This window comes from Colias philodice, chromosome 29 (genome assembly GCF_061535455.1).
Source record: "Colias philodice isolate Cphi_HAF_F1 chromosome 29, ilColPhil1 Martin Lab GWU primary, whole genome shotgun sequence".
NCBI classification, from domain to species: Eukaryota; Metazoa; Arthropoda; class Insecta; order Lepidoptera; family Pieridae; genus Colias; species Colias philodice.
The window spans coordinates 5,817,091-5,835,299 of NC_143114.1; the positions used below are offsets into that span (position 1 = coordinate 5,817,091).

The 18,209-nt window shown below is 35.9% G+C and overlaps 3 protein-coding genes across 3 annotated transcripts in view; 2 read left to right on the forward strand and 1 right to left on the reverse strand.

The window, feature by feature from the left end:
• The window catches only part of LOC149476012 (1-phosphatidylinositol 4,5-bisphosphate phosphodiesterase epsilon-1-like), a 60,185-nt gene that overhangs the window by 22,189 nt on the left and 19,787 nt on the right, over positions 1–18,209 (reverse strand). Inside the window, exons 18-20 of the mRNA XM_089713104.1 lie at positions 866–996; positions 473–566; positions 75–170 (exon numbers count right to left, since the gene is read on the reverse strand). Coding sequence (XP_089569230.1) covers positions 75–170; positions 473–566; positions 866–996 — 321 coding nt within the window. The remainder of the gene's footprint in view (positions 1–74; positions 171–472; positions 567–865; positions 997–18,209) is intronic.
• Positions 1,894–17,449, forward strand: CstF50 (cleavage stimulation factor subunit 1 Cst50). The gene is made up of 12 exons (XM_089713059.1): positions 1,894–1,908; positions 7,454–7,616; positions 9,978–10,064; positions 10,636–10,739; positions 11,231–11,385; positions 11,693–11,784; positions 13,419–13,557; positions 14,528–14,688; positions 15,329–15,479; positions 16,397–16,490; positions 16,834–16,984; positions 17,340–17,449. Exons 2-12 carry the CDS (start codon positions 7,540–7,542, stop codon positions 17,428–17,430), a joined length of 1,302 nt encoding a protein of 433 aa, XP_089569185.1. The 5' UTR covers positions 1,894–1,908; positions 7,454–7,539; the 3' UTR covers positions 17,431–17,449.
• LOC149476014 (uncharacterized) lies at positions 1,918–3,534 on the forward strand. The gene has a single exon (XM_089713040.1). It carries the CDS (start codon positions 2,093–2,095, stop codon positions 3,524–3,526), a length of 1,434 nt encoding a protein of 477 aa, XP_089569166.1. The 5' UTR covers positions 1,918–2,092; the 3' UTR covers positions 3,527–3,534.

Here is an 18,209-nt window from a genome sequence, read left to right on the forward strand (position 1 = left end):
CACGGTGCGGTCTGTACCAAATTCGAACGTCTGTTTATAACTTACCTTGAGTATTACCTGTGGGTATTACCTACCTTAAATTTTAGTTGCTCCGGGCTGGGTAGTCTCGGCTCATCCGTATAATCAACATCGAATAGAAAAGATGTTACCAATTGGTCTCCAAACACTGCCTGGATGAAGAGAGAACTAGTAGAGTAAATGACATAACACGTAGACCGTTATAACAATTATTTGTCGTCTTTGTAGTTCCGGGATCGTCAAACATGTTCTAGACTCCTAGAAGTACCCCTATGTAATAACTAGATGCGTCAGCAAGTGCTTACTAAATAATACATTTTGATCATAATGTAAATTATAACATTAAAAAAATGTGTCGAAATCTTTCGACAACTACCCTGTTTTTTTGTAATTTTTGTAAAAAAAATTGTAGTCGTTTATCTTAATATGTATTTATTTATAAATAACAACTGACCTCAAATGTGCTAGCCATGACTTGCTGTTGTGGTAAACTGCAGTGGTTCTCTATACTCAATATAAGTGGATAAGGTGATGTGACGAATGCACTCCTAAAAAAATGATAAATCGTATACTAATTATTGAATGAATGAAAGTAGGTATACTCTAATACGCTTTATATGAGAGTAAATTCAGAAATGTATTTAAAACTAGCTGTTCCCCGCAGCTTCGCTCGCGTTACTATAAGATAAATGTACAGTTAACAAAATTTCATCCTGAATGACCTTAGATACCTATCTATAAAAAAAATATCACCAAAATTCGTTGCATAGGTTCAAAGATATTTAGGGATGGGCAGCGGATAACATTTTTTTTTACACTATGTAGTCTCCTAACTAGTTTTAGGTACCTAGCAATAGTTTCAACCACCCTCCGAAACGGTATTTTCGTGGTGAACGTGTGCCCATGGTATATAACTGGGTTGCCGTCGTCCCCGTCCCAGCAGTCGAGTTCCACGCATCTACAGCCCGTGAGCAATACCTGGAAAAGAGAAGTAAATATAATGTTCTGTGAAAGTAAGAAGAAAAGTGTACAATTTATGGAAAAATATTTAAGAAAGATACAGCTTAAAGTCCTAAAATCTACTAATGTTATAAAATATTTTAACGCGCAACGCATTTCTGGGTGTGCGGTGTCTGTCTTCAGGCTTAGACCACTGAACCGATATGGATGAAATTTGATAAAAAGATTTGATTTGAGAAAGAATACATTAATTATCTTCTTTTGAAATGCGTCTGGAGAGCTATTTTATTATATTTTATCATTGAAAACACATACAAAAATAAATCTAGTATTGATCTTCAATACCTTTTCTAATATCAGAATAAAAATTAAAAATAGGAAATTGACTGGTTTTCGATTTCCTGTGGCAGTTAAGAAAAATACAGATGCCTTAAAATTGTATTTCAAAATTGTATCGTAAATGCTTAGTAAATGTTTAAAACTCATACATATTGCGAACCTAACTATATGACGTATGAAAATATATTTTATAAAACTGTGTAAAGGTCATCGACATGGCAAAGAACTTAATGAAAGAGAAAAGGATTATGTTCATTCATTCATGTTCAGCCCTTTGAAGATTAGTGTTATTGAACTGTAAAAATAAATTGCATATGTGCACATGCCTGATGTAGCAATGCTTCTTGTACCGTGGCCCTGTTCATATAGAATGTTGTTACAGCGCATGATCAGAGTTATTGATTATTATTTTTATTTTAAACTCAGTACAAAACAGTTAAACTTGTCTCTATCCGGTCGTGGGTCGTGTTTTCCGACGTGAACTGGTTTTCTATATCTATATCAGATTTTTAGCCTGTGGTACTACCATAGACTAACGTGAAACGTCACTGTCAAGGAGATTGTTGTTTGACTTTGGTTGGACGGTTGGACGTCAATTTGTTGGTTTTTCGATCTTTGTTGTGTCGGAGAAAACACGTGCCATTGAGATTTTTGTTAATTAACTTGTTGAGAACACTCTTTTTTAGTGTAAACTGGTAGTGATAACCAAATTTGTGATTGTCTCTATATATATATATTGGGGTAAGCGTTTATTTACTAACTTTCCTCACCCATCATGAATCCTGATCCTCCCGACCCTGGTAAACCTCCTGACATCCAGGGTGAGGTGATGGAAGCGGAGCATACAAGTAATAAGAGACAACGGTCAGAGCCATCCGTTGCTGATACAGATATGATCCCACCTAAAAGACATGTTACAGTTAACAACTACGCGATCGCATCGTCTCAAAGTTCATATGTGGATCCCATTTTGTCTAATCCCATTACATATTCCGACAATGACAGTGGTCCCTTTATTGTCTATGTGTCCCGTACAGAGGCCGATCCTGCGGCGGGTTTAACCATCAGACCGATCAAATTTGGATCTTTCCTTTACAACAATCGTGTAGCTAACATAGCCAAGGATGGAGTTAAAGCTATTGGACGTAATAAAATTTCTGTAGAATTCAATACCGCTTGTGACGCAAATAATTTTATAAATTTCCCCCCTCTTAAAGATTCAAATTACCAAGCCTCCATTCCAACTTTTCACATCACTCGTATGGGCATTGTCAAAGGTGTCCCTACGGAGTGGTCTATGGAAGAATTTATCAGCCATGTGGATTTCCCAGGTGGAAGAGGCAAAATATTGAAAGCCAGACGGCTTAATAAAAAAATTAGAATAGATGGTGTTACTTCATGGTCACCATCTCAAACCGTTGTTTTGACCTTTCAAGGCCAAGTTCGTCCAGAAAGAATATACTGCCTTTACAACTCCATGCCAGTAGAAGTGTACCAATACCCCACAATTCAATGTTATAAATGCTGTCGGTTTGGACATGTACGCGACCAATGTCGCTCTAAGGAACGTTGTTTCAAATGCTCACAGGCCCATTTGGGCGACTCTTGTCCAATTTTAGAGTCTGATGCAACATGCCTCCATTGTACTGGTAAGCATTATGCCACTGATAGGAAATGCCCCGAACAAGCTAGGCAAAAGGCCATTAAGCAGTTAATGGCATCTGAAGGGATATCTTTTGAGGAGGCTTCTAGAGTCATCCCGTCAGCTCGTAGATCCTATGCTGAGAATATTCAGATACAGAATCCTTTATCTATACATTCCCAAAGCCTCCCGTCTTCCCAATTTAATCCTCCTATCCAATCAACACCTAATGTTTCATACAGAAAAACAGTCACTAAGACCCCCCGTTCCCGAGCTCCTCTGGGTAAGTCTTATGATAAGGATGCACATCATTCTATCATTCGTGAACCTCCCTCCTCCCTTTCTAATGGTTGTGCTCTCCCTAATACGGGCTCTTCACTTCCTTTTGATGAACATCTACTTAATATGTGTTTATCTTTTATAGAGACTTTACTTTCTTATCCCCACCAGTTACCGTCCAACGTTGCCGAAAGATTATCCCGTTTCTCATCAATCCTCAATTATGGATCTAGTGTTTCTGCAATGGAACGCCCAGAGTATCCGTCCCAAGAAGCACGAGATTTTTGAATTAATAACCAATCATAAACCTTTGGTTCTTGCTATCTCAGAGACATGGTTAATGCCCGGTTCTCGGTTTAGGGTTCCGGGCTATTCCTGTCTTAGAGACGACAGAGCTGATGGTTATGCTGGCTGTGCTCTGCTCTTGAATAACAGTATTCCCTTTTCACAAATTCCACTTCCCCATCATGGCTGTAACTTTAATGCAGTTGCAGCTAGAGCTGCTAATATATCAGTCTTATCCGTTTATGTTCCTCATCCCCATCCTAGTTTTATTCCAGAGCTTTCCTTAATCATCTCCTCTCTTCCTCCCCCTGTTATTATTATGGGTGACTTTAATGGCCACCATACTTCTTGGGGCTCGTACATTTGCGACTCCTTTGGATATCTTTTGGTTGACCTCTTTGAAGATCTGAATATGTGTATTATTAACGATTGCCTTCCTACCCGTAGAGTCTCCCCATTACAAAATCCTAATACTGTAGTGGACTTAACAATTTGCTCTTCTGTCTTAGCTCCTTCCTTTTCTTGTTCTACGCTTTCCTCTACTCATGGGAGCGACCATTTTCCAATCCTCATCTCCTGCTCACGCACAGTCCATGTTCCCACTAGAGCTTTCCCACCTTTGCTCAAATTTAAGTTAGGCAATGCCGACTGGGAGAAATTTGCCAACTCCCTTGATACCAAAATAAGTAATCTCCCAAATGCTTCACCTGAGAATTGTTTGGAATCTTATTCTCTTTTTGTTAACTGTCTCGAGACTACTGCTACCGAATCTTTCCCATTGAAAACTTATTCAACTCTGTCTTTTAAGAAGCTATCCCCTCCCTGGTGGGACCATGAGTGTACTGCCATAGTTAAGGACCGTAAAGAAGCCGAGCTAAGATATGATTCCAGTATGTCTTATGAGAACTTTATTAATTATAAGAAAATTGCAGCACGAACTAAACGGGTGCTATCAAAAAAAAAGAAACAGGGTTGGATCCGTTTCTGTGAGAGCTTATCTCCAAAAACCCCGCCATCATTAATGTGGAATAGTATTCGCCGTTTCCGTGGAGCTCTATGTGATAAAAATAGAGTATCCAACAACTCAGACGTTTGGCTTGATGATTTCATTGACAAACTATCCCCTCCATTTGTCCCCTCTTCTGATCATTTTCCTTGTCCTCCCCATAATTTAGTATCATACGACAGTATGGATTGCCCATTCACCTTGCAAGAACTTGTTACGGTTCTTGATGGCTTAAAAGACTCATCCCCTGGGGTTGATGGTATACCATATTCTTTTCTTTGCAAGTCAGGCGATCAAACAAAATCTTTTTTTCTAAATTTAATTAACATTTTCTTTTTACATGCCATTATTCCGGACTCTTGGAAATCCCAGCTTATTATTCCTATCCCCAAACCCGGCAAGGATCCCCTTAACCCCAATTCCTATAGACCAATCGCCCTGTCTTCTACCTTAGCCAAAATCACCGAACACCTTATTAAAAATCGTCTAGAATGGCTGGTCGAGAACAGGGGCCTCCTAGCTAGTTCCCAATATGGCTTTAGGAAAGGTTTGAGTGTATTAGACAGTCTTAGTATTTTAACAACTGACATTCGTTCCTCTTTTCACAATAAACAGTATTTGGTTGGCGTATTTTTGGATGTAGTTTCAGCGTACGATAATGTTCTTCTTCCAGTGCTCAGACAGAAAATGTTACAGCTGAGTTTGCCTGAGAGGATGATACATTTCATCTTCAACTTATTAATGTTGAGGACGATACAAGTACGCTGTTCTAAAGACACACCTACTAGACATGTATTTAAAGGCCTCCCTCAAGGTTCCGTTTTGAGTCCATTATTGTATTCTATATACACCTGGGATTTGGATAAAGCCATTCCATCGTATTGTAGCGTTCTGCAGTATGCGGACGATATAGCATTGTATACTTCGTCAGAGAATATGGATGTGATTACCTTTCGACTTAACAGCGCCTTATCTTATTTGGAAAATTGGATGAACGATCATGGCTTGTCACTATCGCCCAGCAAAAGCAATGTAGTTGTGTTCACGAAAAAACGCTTGATCCCACAGCCGGTAATATTACTAGAAAACTCCTCAATCCCTGTAGTCAACAAGATTAAATTTCTAGGGGTGGTGCTTGACCAAAAGCTGAATGGTATGGCTCACACTAACTACATTTCTCAGAAGTGCGAAAAGGGTATTAATGTTTTACGCTCCCTAGCTGGTGTTTGGTGGGGATCACATCCATACTGTCAAAAACTAGTTTATAATGCTATAATCCGTAGCCATTTGGATTATGCGTCGTTCATCTTAGAACCTTGCAATAAAACAGCTTTAATAAAATTGGACAGAATACAATACAAGTGTCTGCGACTCATTATAGGTGCCATGAAGTCTACCCCAGTCAATGCCCTTCAGGTAGAATGTGTAGACCCTCCTTTATATCTCCGCCGTCAATATCTGTCAGACAAGTATTTCTTTCGGCTTATACAATTATCCTCTCATCCCCTTCTTCCTAAAATTCGAAATCTACTTCAAATACTTACTCTAAATAACCTCCGTCGTCCATCTGATTTTCCTTGCCTACTTAAAAGTCTCATCAAATTTAACCGCCTTCCGGATCCAACATCCCAATTTAGTATCCATCCTTTATATTCAACTCCGTTTCATGCACTAGTTTTTAACCCCAACATTAATATGAGTTCTGGTATTCAAAAATATGCTCCAGATTCTAATGTTGCTTTTAACTGTCTGGTTTCTTCCTACTGGCGTGGTTATAATCTTTTTTTTACGGATGCCTCAAAAGTGTCAAAACATCTTGCTGTAGGGGTTGCTGTATGGCACCATAACTCTAACACTATTTTACAATTTAAATGTCCCCCTCTCTCTTCTGTTTTTACTGGTGAAGCCACAGCTATCTTGGAAGCTCTCAATTTTATCGACTCTCATAATCTCCAAAATTCAGTTATTTTTTCGGACTCCCTCAGCTGTCTTCAGACTATTACTTCTAACCCTTTCCGCTCAAAGTCTAAATTTCCTATCATCTTTCTAATAAAATCCGCACTTTACAACTGCTTCAGAAAAGGGCTTCAGGTAGATTTAGTACATATTCCAAGCCATTCTGGTATTGTAGGCAATGAGAAAGCTGACGTTCTGGCTAAATCTGCCATTCAACATGGTACTCTGGAGCATTACTCTAATTATGCCCACGATCTCTCTTCTCTTTCTAAGGATCGCTTGGATCATACATGGAACAGTCAGTGGAAAAATTCAACCAAAGGGAAATTTTATAGAGATATCCAACCCTCAATTCCACGTAAGCCCTGGTTCTTCCGTTTCCCTAATATAGACAAGCCTACTGTTTCCACCATTTGCCGCCTCCGTTTGGGTCACAATACCACTCCTAATCATTTATTTAAAATTCATGTTCGTGACCATTCTCTCTGTGAGTGTGGTATAGACGAAGGAAGTTATGACCATTTATTCTTTGTTTGCCCTAAGCTCCGTATCTCACTTCTGGATATCCTTCCCCCAGATGTTCCCCTCCCTACTAATTTTAAGTGTTTACTTTGCCTTGTCCCTACCTCATTTGTGAATATCCTATCAAAATTTATCAATTTTAACAATCTAAAATTTTGAACTCCCACTGACTACCTATACCTATTTTATGTTATGCTTTTGTGATGTGTTGTGTTGTCTATAACTAATATTTGTTCTTTGTCAGGTTATACAGCTCCATGTAAGAAGTCTTTCAGTAAATAAAAAGTAAATCATCTCAACCGTGATTTTTCCTCAGCACAGAGCACGCTTAACATAAGCATTAACTTAAACTGACCATCCGTTCAAAACTTGACATTGGCAGAATCCGTCCTCACTGGGATCGGGAGTTGCCATTTGAAAAAGAAGAAGAAGAAGAAGAAGAAGAAGTCAATTTGTTGAAAATAAAAACATTTCTGCCGGTTTTGCAATTCTTTCAATATTTAAGAAAATATAATAAATTCCATTTAGAGAAATGAAGGAAGCTACACCAGACGTAGATACGAGGAATGTGGTGAAGAACAGGGAATTATTATATCGTATGATTATCAGGTAAGATTTATTTAAAGTTTTTGCATACGATCGTTGTTATTATTTAGAAGTTATTTGAACGTAAATTTTAATTTTAAAATGTGATAATATGAAGGTTTAATAATTATTGAATGTCTTTGCGTAATAAATTGGAAAATACGTAGTATTTTTGTATAAAGTAAGGTTAACTTTTGGTAATTTTATCATATTGAAATTATTTCGTATACTTATTCCACACTTTACTTCTATTTTATCTTTACACGACACAAACATGAAAATAATTTTACATCCAATAAAGTGTTTCTCTTTCTATTTCAAAACATTAACGTTTTTCTTACTTTTAACTATATTAAGGCCTGATTTTTCAATCCTTGGATAAAACTTATTCGTTGAATAACGTATTAAACTACTATTTCAAAAATGTATTCTTATTACCTGTATTTGACATGTGACATTTTAATATTATTGTGATATACTTGGATAGGTAATTTTTAAACAAGGATTGAAAAATCGGCCCTAACTATACCCGGCGCGGCCTAAGATGATCCCTATGACAGTTCGTCTTAGTGATTGCTCGTATGATGGATCGTGTCGATACTTTACTATTTTATAGGCTAAGGCGTGGTTTGCATTCAGCCACGTCGGTAGGTAAACATGTTTTTACAAATATTATAAAATGAAATTTTAATGTCTATTATGTAAACGAAACGGTAAGTAAAACGAAAGTTTTCCAAAACATAAAAATGCACCTTATCATTTTCTCGTAATCTTTAACCCGTTTAACACAGTGTATATTATTTTATCATGAAAATGGAATCCCCCATTTAATTTTTCTAAAAAACTTATATTATCATAGGTAAGTAAATTAACGCGAACAGTAATTAATTAATTAATTATGCTGCGATCTTCTGTTCCATTCAATAGAGAATAAACTATAGCTTAACACCCGTACAAATAAAAACTTGCTTATTCAAACCTTATGCAATGCATAGATATGATAAGAATAAATAAAGAATAAGGATGTCATAATTTCTTACAAATAAATTTGGAATAACGTCGATGTAACTATGCTCACGCTATGCAATAGGCGCGGAGCGGCAACGTAGCAATTCATTCACAAAATTATGAAAAACATTGAAATTGTCTACGGTTAAACCTTGGTGCTGTCATTTTGACGCTCGTTTGACTTCGTCGAATTTGTTGTGAAGTTTCATCATACGATGTTCTGTTTGTTTATTTTTTAAATATTTATTTGAAATAATTTAAATATATCATTAAATATGCAAGCAAATGAAAGAGAACCCTATCCAATATCCGGAGAACAGAAGATAAACCCACCTTGAGATAGAGAGTTGCCAAATAACTGGTACTCAAAACATACAACTCCAAGCTTAGAAGATTTATATTTTCAACGAAAGTTTATATTATTGTGATAAGTTTAGAAATAAGTGTTTTATGTATGTATGGTTTGGCGCATGTCGTAAATAAATAAATCATTATAAATATCAAAAGGGTTTTTCATAATTTCGTATATTTTGACATTTCATACTAAATTTTCCATTTCAATAGGTACGTAATGAAATTATTAATTTGCTCAACTTTTTCTACTTCTCGTATTATTCTCATTGCTATTATCTCAAATTTAGATTGAAAATAGGTTCTAAAACTTGTAAAACATAGCACAATGTACTAAAAAATACGTTATCACTCAGTTATGTCAGACTTATACTAGGGAGGTAGCCGGAATAAGGACGAAATAGCATTAGTATGCATACTTATTACGAAGTTATAATAGGTTTCATTTATTACGTGTTTATTTGTATGATTTTTCCTTATTCTTACTTTATTCTTTTCATAAAATGTTATAATTCGTTTATTTGTACGGCTGTAAGCATGGAAAAAATGTGAACTCGTTTCCATTATCGAAATTTGTTTATCGATACTTTCCGCACTAGTCGATAAATGCCAACGATGTAAGTTTTGAAGGACGTAAACGTAAAGTCAGATTGATATAATTTCTCGTAAATGTTAAGAATTGTTATAATTCCAACGGAATATCATTGTAATGGCATAAAGCTACGTAAAAATTAATAAATGCCATTTTTAGACGCCTCCAATACGTTTCTAATTTAATGGTGACGCCATTACAAGTTTGTCTCTTGAGAATAACTGTCAGTGTCATAGGGATCATCTTAGGCCGCGCCGGGTATAGCTTACTTTTATCTATATATTATGTAGATAAAGTTATATGAAATTTGTAACAAGCATTAAACATTCAACATATTAAGGCCTATAGCTAAAAGTATAGCAAGTTCACAAGGCTACTATAAATTATTATTCTTGTCTTTCAGGGTGATACATTCATTTTTTTATCATTTTCAGTCAGCTGTTCTACGATGGATTCCAACCGATTGCTGCTACACTATCTGCAGCTGTTCATGCTGATCCACCTTGCCCACCGAGTGACAGGTATTTAGTTAATATTTCCTACTAATATTATAAATGCGAAAGTTTGTCAGGATGTGTGTGTTTGTTACTCTTTCACGCAAATACTACTGAACCGATTACAATGAAATTAAGCACACATATAGAGGGTAACTTGGATTAACACATAGGATAGGTTTCATCCCGGAAAGTCATGGGAACAAAAAAAGGTTTTTCTTTGAAAATGCGACTGAAGCCACGGGTGGAAAGCTAGTATAACGCTGAAGAGATTGTTTGAATGTATTACTATCAACATACTGGGCCTATTTGAAAAGGCTTTTCACAATTAGTCATATATGTACCACTAGCTGTGCTCCATTATTTCACCTGCAGTGCTCCGCTCCTGTTAGTCTTAGCATGATGATATATAGCCTATAGCCTTCCTCGATAAATGGGCTATCTAACACCGAAAGAATTTTTCAAATCGGACCAGTTGTTCGTGAGATTAGCACGTACAAACAAACAAACGCTTCAGCTTTATAATATTAGTATAGATTTGAGTTAAAAAAATATCTCTCAATATGTTATGTTTTACAATACTTTTAAATATTTGCAGGCTTCTAAACCTCATGATGGTGGGGCTCCAGCATGAGCCGGATAGGAAGGATCGACTCGCTGCGTCCAGTGGGGCTGAACATCTATTGGGGACTACTGGGTTTGGTATGTTTGAAACTTTTGCTGTCTTACCACAAAAAACTTTACACAGGGTTAAACTTTAAGTGTGGGTTCTCTTTTATCTGGTTTTGTCGTATTTCACAAAGACAACTACATATTAAAGTGACAGATCCCTTGTTTAAAGTTAGACTGTGTTTAATTTGTTTTGTGGTAATACCATCGAAGTCAAACTTCTTTAGGCACGTTGAAGGTAAAATTTCAAGGTCGCGTCATGGCAATACCGTCACGTCATGGAGTAAGACGACGATTTTGGTATTTTTGAAACATGCCAAAGAAGTTACACTTATCTATAAAAACCATGTATGTCATTAATTAATGGTTTGTTTTTTCTATTGTTTGCAAAGAAAAATTTTACAAAGAATACAGCATAACAGGATCACAAAGAATAATTTAAATATTTTAAATTAAATTCGTTTATATATATTAGTGAAACGTCACAAAATACCTACACACAATAATTATTTAATTTTCAACAGACTTGGAATTCGAAATGGACGCATCGTCCCTCGCGCCCGAACCGGCGACGTACGAAACGGCGTACGTGACGTCACACAAGATGGCGTGCCGCGCGGGCGCGTTCAGCTCGTGCGGCCAACTCGTGGCCACCGGCAGTGTGGACGCCAGTATTAAGGTAATAATATACAAAAAAAGACAAGAAAAATACGCAAAAAATACGAAAATAGGCGGGAAGGATAAAAAAGGGGAAAAATCACATCAAAATTTAGTAAATGGTTATAAATTAGTTGGAAAGTGTTATTTTTTGAGAAAATAGGTTAAAAATAACGCGGACATGTTAAAAATGTCGAATTTTCCATTATTACTAAGTTTGTGGTAAATAGTAAGTATTGGTTAGGTTAAGCAGCGTGCGACGCTCTTATTTTTATAATTAATTGAATTTTTTTTATAATAAACATGTACGTTTATGTTATTTACCGTAGATTTTGGACGTTGAACGTATGTTGGCCAAATCCGCGCCGGAAGAAGTCGATCCGGGGAGGGAGCAACAGGGGCATCCGGTTATACGGACTTTGTGAGTATTCATATTAATCCATCAGTCCTCGGAATCACAGACACAATAGAAAATCTATTGTGTCGCGCCCCGATCGGGCCTTACGGTGGTCAATGGGTTAATTATCAAACGGATTCAATTTTTTTTTATACTTACCGTAGGTACGTACCCGTAATCAGAGGCGGCTCGCCCTAAGGAGCGCTGGTGCAGTGAACTCCCATAAATAATTATAATAAAATCGTACTCCTTAATTTCATTATTAATATTAATTATTACTATTTAAAATCAATCGTAATCGTAAAAAACTACTGTCAAAACCAATGAATATATCCATCATTCCATCATTCCATACACCTGAATAATACTGTATTATACAGTAACGCGCGAAGCGGAGCGCTCACGATAGCGCTCCAATGAAAAAATATTTAGTACATTTTAAGTTAGGTTTGCCAGTGCCCTGCGCGCGTGAAACAGAAGATTTTCTATGGAAAAATAGCAAAATTTGGAGCGCCGCACCCGCAAACGTTGCCGGTTCGTTTTTACCGCCGCGCCTGGGCGCCCGTACACAGGACAGCGATGTTGCCACTCTCTATATTATAAACAAACACTCGACTCTCGAGTCAACTTCAATGCACGCGCGCGAATGCAAATTCGGGAATTTTCTAATTAAAATCATAAGATACGTGTTGAAATAGTCTGTAGTTATCAGTATTACTTGTGAGTGTGAAAATGAACAATTATAATGTGGCGTTCATTAAAAAGTGTGTTAAAACGTTACAAATTCGGCTTGAATTGAAAGCTAAGGGACTGCCACGGCCTGAACTTGACCTTACGCAAAAATGTACGACAAAAACGAAAACATATACGCGTGTGTTTAAATCCGAACAATATTATGTGAAAACACCGTGGTTGTGTGGTTGTGATGAAAGCAACAACAGACATTCGTAAAGCAATGTCACTTTAAGTTATAGATATTTTTGCACACCAAAAAGAAAGACGTATGTATTTCCTTTATAAGTAATTTTTTTGATAAATTGTACTGCTTTACACCATGTATTTTCAGTGTTATATTTCAAGTGAACACCCATAAAATTTTGTCACGAGCCGCCTCTGCCCGTAATTATAGTACTTTACTACCTCACAAATTAATACATACATATTAGTAAAAGTCAAGGGTCAAAATTTAAGTATTTTTTTTCTATTGCAAGTACAAGATTGATATTTTAAGGGATATTTTAAAGAATTTGTAAAAATACAAAAAAAAAATGTATTTTTTATGGCAATAAGCGACTTTGATTTGAATAATTATAGTTTTATAATATGATTTTCGTTTTATATTATAAGCGACTAGCTTACCCCCCACGGCTTCGCCCGCTTTGTCTAAAACCTAATAAATTATATACTAAAACCTTCCACTCGAATCACTATATCTATTAAAAAAACCGCATTAAAATCCGTTGTGTAGTTTTAAAGATTTAAGCATACAAAGGGACATAGGGACAGAAAAAGCGAATTTGTTTTATACTATGTAGTGATACGCAGCTTAATTTGTTTTTAAAACTTTATTTTTCAATAGTTTATATGATATTAGTTTTATCAATTGTTAATTTTATTTGGTTTTTGACACATATAAAATATATACAATTATTCCTCAGATACGATCATACGGACGAAATTACGGCGCTGGATTTCCATCCCCGGGAACAGATTTTGGTGTCCGCATCGAGAGATTGTTGTATCAAGCTCTTTGATATCACGAAGGCATCCGCTAAGAAGGCGTATAAGTCTATCACGGTGAGATTTTTTATAATTATATTCTTATTTATATATATTACTAGCGGTCTGGCCCGTAACGTAAATTCGGCCGGCTTCGCCGCGGGCGAATTTACGAACTTTTAATATAAGAACCATCCTCGTACTTCAAGGAATATAATAAAAAAAGAATTATCGAAATCGGTTCAGCCGTTCACACGTGATGCCGTGACAACGCGAAACGTGTTTCATTTTTATATACATATATAGATTTATATCCTACTTAACATTATAAATGCGAAAGTTTATGAGGATGGATGGATGTTTGTTACTTTCTCACGCCAATTCTACTGAACTGATTACGATAAAATTTGGTATATAGTTGAAGACCCAGAATAAGACATAGGCTACTTTTTATTCCGGAAATCGCACAGGAACGGGAATTCGAGTTTTGCTTTGAAATCGTGGGCGAAGCCGGGGGGGTGGAAAACTTGCGTAATAAATGATAATATTGAAACAAACAAAAAAAACTCAAATATTGAGTACATGAGTTCGAGATTAAGTTTAACAATGCTACAAAGAGGTTACAACATTCTTTATATTGTAAATGTTAAAATTACTGGCGACTTCATTTATAATTCCTTCTAGAAATTTAAATAAGTAACCTGTATTTCCAATTCATTTTTTCTTCAATACAATTTATCTATTTTCAATTATGTTTTGATAAATTATTTTGAACTACTAATTTCACTACTTAATATATTTCAATCACGTAATGTTTTTTTTTGAAGTGAAAACTTACTTCTTTAGCGGCGTTGAGCACTTTTTCTGTAATGGGTATAAAATCTTAAACTCGCGTCAGGACACGTGACCTGATCGAAAAGGCGTAAGACGGATACCATTCCAAAATATCAAACATGTTCAACGTTAATAATCAAGTTTTCACTTCTGCCGGCACTCCCCCAGTGCAACCCGTCTTTTTTTATTATTAATTCATATGTATTTCACACAGGACTCAGAACAAGTGCTATGCGTGGCTTTCCATCCGCTCGGCGATCATATAATAGCCTCTACTACACACCCAGTAATACGACTGTATGACGTCACCACAAGCCAATGCTTCGTGTGTCCCGTACCATCGCACCATCACAAGAAACAAGTCAATTCTATCAAGTGAGTGTTATACAAGTCAATTATTTCGAGTGAGTGTGTTACAAGTCAATTATTTCGAATGAGTGTGCGAAAGAGATAGAATTATTGGTATGAGAGTGTAAGTAGTCAACTCAGTCTAATGAAAATTCATGATTTTATTTAACACTAGCGGTCCGCCCCGGCTTCGCCCGTGGTATATGTTTACGTTTTCTCTACATAAAAACCATCCTCGTACTTCAAGGAATATAATAAAAAAAGAATTATCGAAATCGGTGCAGCCGTTCTCGAGTTATGCGCTTACCAACACATTTTGCGATTCATTTTTATATATAAGATTTATCGAGAAACCCTATAACCTTCGATAAATTGACTATGTAACAGTAAAATAATTTTTCAAATCGGACCCGTGGTTCTTCACATTACCGCATTCAAACAGACAAACTCAGCTTTATAATATTAGCACAGAATATAGATAATATGATTAATATTTTTGAAGTGAAACTTCTTTAGGCGCATTGAGGGTAAAATTTCAAGGTCGCGTCATGACAATACCGTCACATCATGAATGCGACAATTTATTTGATACCTTTGAATCTTGCCAAGGAAGTTTCACTTCTGACACACACGCTCTTTTTTCATAATATTATTCTCTATTTTCCAGATTTTCGCCGAACGGAAAATACTTCGCTAGCGGCAGTGCGGATGGTTCCGTGAAACTTTGGGACACAGTGTCCAATCGCTGTTTTAACACGTTCAAAAACGCGCACGACGGTTCCGAAGTTTGTTCCGTCGCTTTTACACGGAACAGCAAGGTAATGAACGAAGGAATGAATGAATGAATGACTGAAAGAACGAATGAATTAAAAATTATAGGAGAGCCATTTTAATAGGCAACATTTGACAGTTCAACAAAATTCAACAACGTAACCTAGTAACGACGACATAGAATAACGTGATATTTCGTTTTGTTAGAACTGCACATTTGCTTAACTTTTTTCAATTACGATTACATATCTTCTTATATATAAAAATGAATCGCAAAATGTGTTGGTAAGCGCATAACTCGAGAACGGCTGAACCGATTTCGATAATTCTTTTTTTATTATATTCCTTGAAGTACGAGGATGGTTTTTATGTAGAGAAAACGTAAATATGTACCACGGGCGAAGCCGGGGCGGACCGCTAGTTTATAATAATAATGACCGATACAAGTAATTTTAGGATTTGATTTTACTGATAAACCATTCTAAACATAGTAAACAATTTCTGATTTAAAAAACTGACGTCGCTACAATTTTGTGTCAATAAACCTTTTTTCTTTTTAAATACCAGAGACGTTACTTTAAAAATCGAAATCTGACAATTAGAATCGAATGCATTGATAACTTGGGAATACAAATCATCATAAATTATTGACATGTGTTTCAAATTCGATTGACAAATGTTTCAAGTCCGTATCGATTAATTCACTTTAATCGATGATTTTAAACAGGTTACCACCCCATGAAGATAAAATTGATAGACGTCAAATGTTGCCTATTAAATTGACTCGATTATAAGGAATGAATTGGCGTATGTACAAATAAAGTAACAATACAGTACTGAAAAACGCTGAGCTGTCTCCTTTTTGTCAGGGTCGTATGTTCTCTATTAATATACTGCTTTTATATTTCTTGTTAATATGATGTTTGAGAATTTTTGTATTCTAATAAATATTTTTTGTTCGCAGTACCTCCTAACCTCCGGAATGGATTCGTCGATAAAATTATGGGAACTAGCCAGCAGTAGATGTCTCATACAATATACAGGCGCGGGCACTACTGGTATGTAATATATTTAATTTTTAAACATTTTTAGATGAAAATAACTGATCGATCATTCCATTGAGGACTAAAGGAAACAAATTTGTACTGGTCTAATTTCTTTTCATAGAGCTTTCTACAATAGCTTACGCGCCATCTTTTTCTTATCCCTACCACGCGTGATTCGACGTATTTCTGTAAAGTTGCATATAGTAAATTATTTATTGAAAAATAAGTTTCACTTCTTACGTGTGTACACGCACACATCGCGAATTTGTACAGTTCATAAGTTCATAAGTTTGTCTTTATCTTTGTTGATCATTATTAAATAAAGTGTGTAATAAGTAAAAATAACCGTAAACAGGCAAGCAAGAACACCTCGCGCAAGCTGTATTCAATCACACGGAGGACTACGTTATGTTCCCGGACGAAGCAACAACTTCACTTTGCACTTGGCATTCGCGAAGTGCGAGCCGTTGTCAGCTGATGTCTTTGGGGCACAATGGGGCAGTGCGGTGAGCACGTGCATACAGACAGACAAATATACTAACACACTAATGAACGAATACATACTTGACACAATACACACAAACTTGAAAATATATGTTACACTATACCGTGACTAACACACTTTTGACTTACGACGTTGACTAACATTGACTAACTCCCTACTTGACTAACATACATTCTTCTCACAACACACACACACTTGACTAACATACAAAGTTGACTATTGAAAAGATTAACTTATTTTCATTCCTACTAAGTCCTATACACATACGTTTTTAATGTTAAAATGTCAATATTTATTTATTTTACAATGTGTGTGTTTTATAATTTAATTTTAATATATAAAAATTATGTTTGCAGGTACATCGTTCACTCGGGAACGGCGCCGGCATTTTTAACTTGCAGCGACGATTATAGAGCGCGGTTTTGGTATAGACGTAATACGCACTAAATAAATGTACTTTTTCTGATATGATTGTTTTATTCCGATAGACTCATTATTTAGGGTTAATTTTATTCCTAGAAAAGAACATTTGATTTGATTATATATAAATTGATAATGATTTATTAGTTCACTCAGTAAGCATAGTCATTTAACTTACGCTGGTTATATAATCACTTCAAAACAGTGTCTTAGCTTACAAAGTCACTTACTTGACTATATTATCACTCCCCTTAACGATTCAGGTATATAAATTTAATAAAAATTACACAATCACTTAGCTGATTATTCATTTAAGTTTACAAACTTAGTTTTAAGTGAAATAGGCACTTACCTGACTATAAATGAAAGTACACCAACTGACATAGTCACTGGCCTGACTATAAATGTTTACACAAACTAACAGAGTCAGTTGACTATCAATATAACTATACCAACTTACCTAGTCACTTACCTGACATCAGTATAACTACACTTACTTATGGCCGTTCCCAATATCTTATCTATCTTCGGTTTGACCCTACCAAAGATAGAAAATGCTATCTATTTTTTTGTTTTGGCGTCCCAATAAGCTTACTATCTCTGATCGCTATCTATCGTCTGGAGGACTAACTGCTTACTAGAGGTATATTTTTCTCTTTGAATTTGTCTATTTGAGCATCCCAATAACGTTTTGACAGCTGTCAGCCAGTAATGGGCGTTTCCAATATCGTATCTATCTTACGATAGATAGAACCTTACGTAGCTATCGGAGATAGCTGTCTGTCTATAACCGTAGTTTGAATATT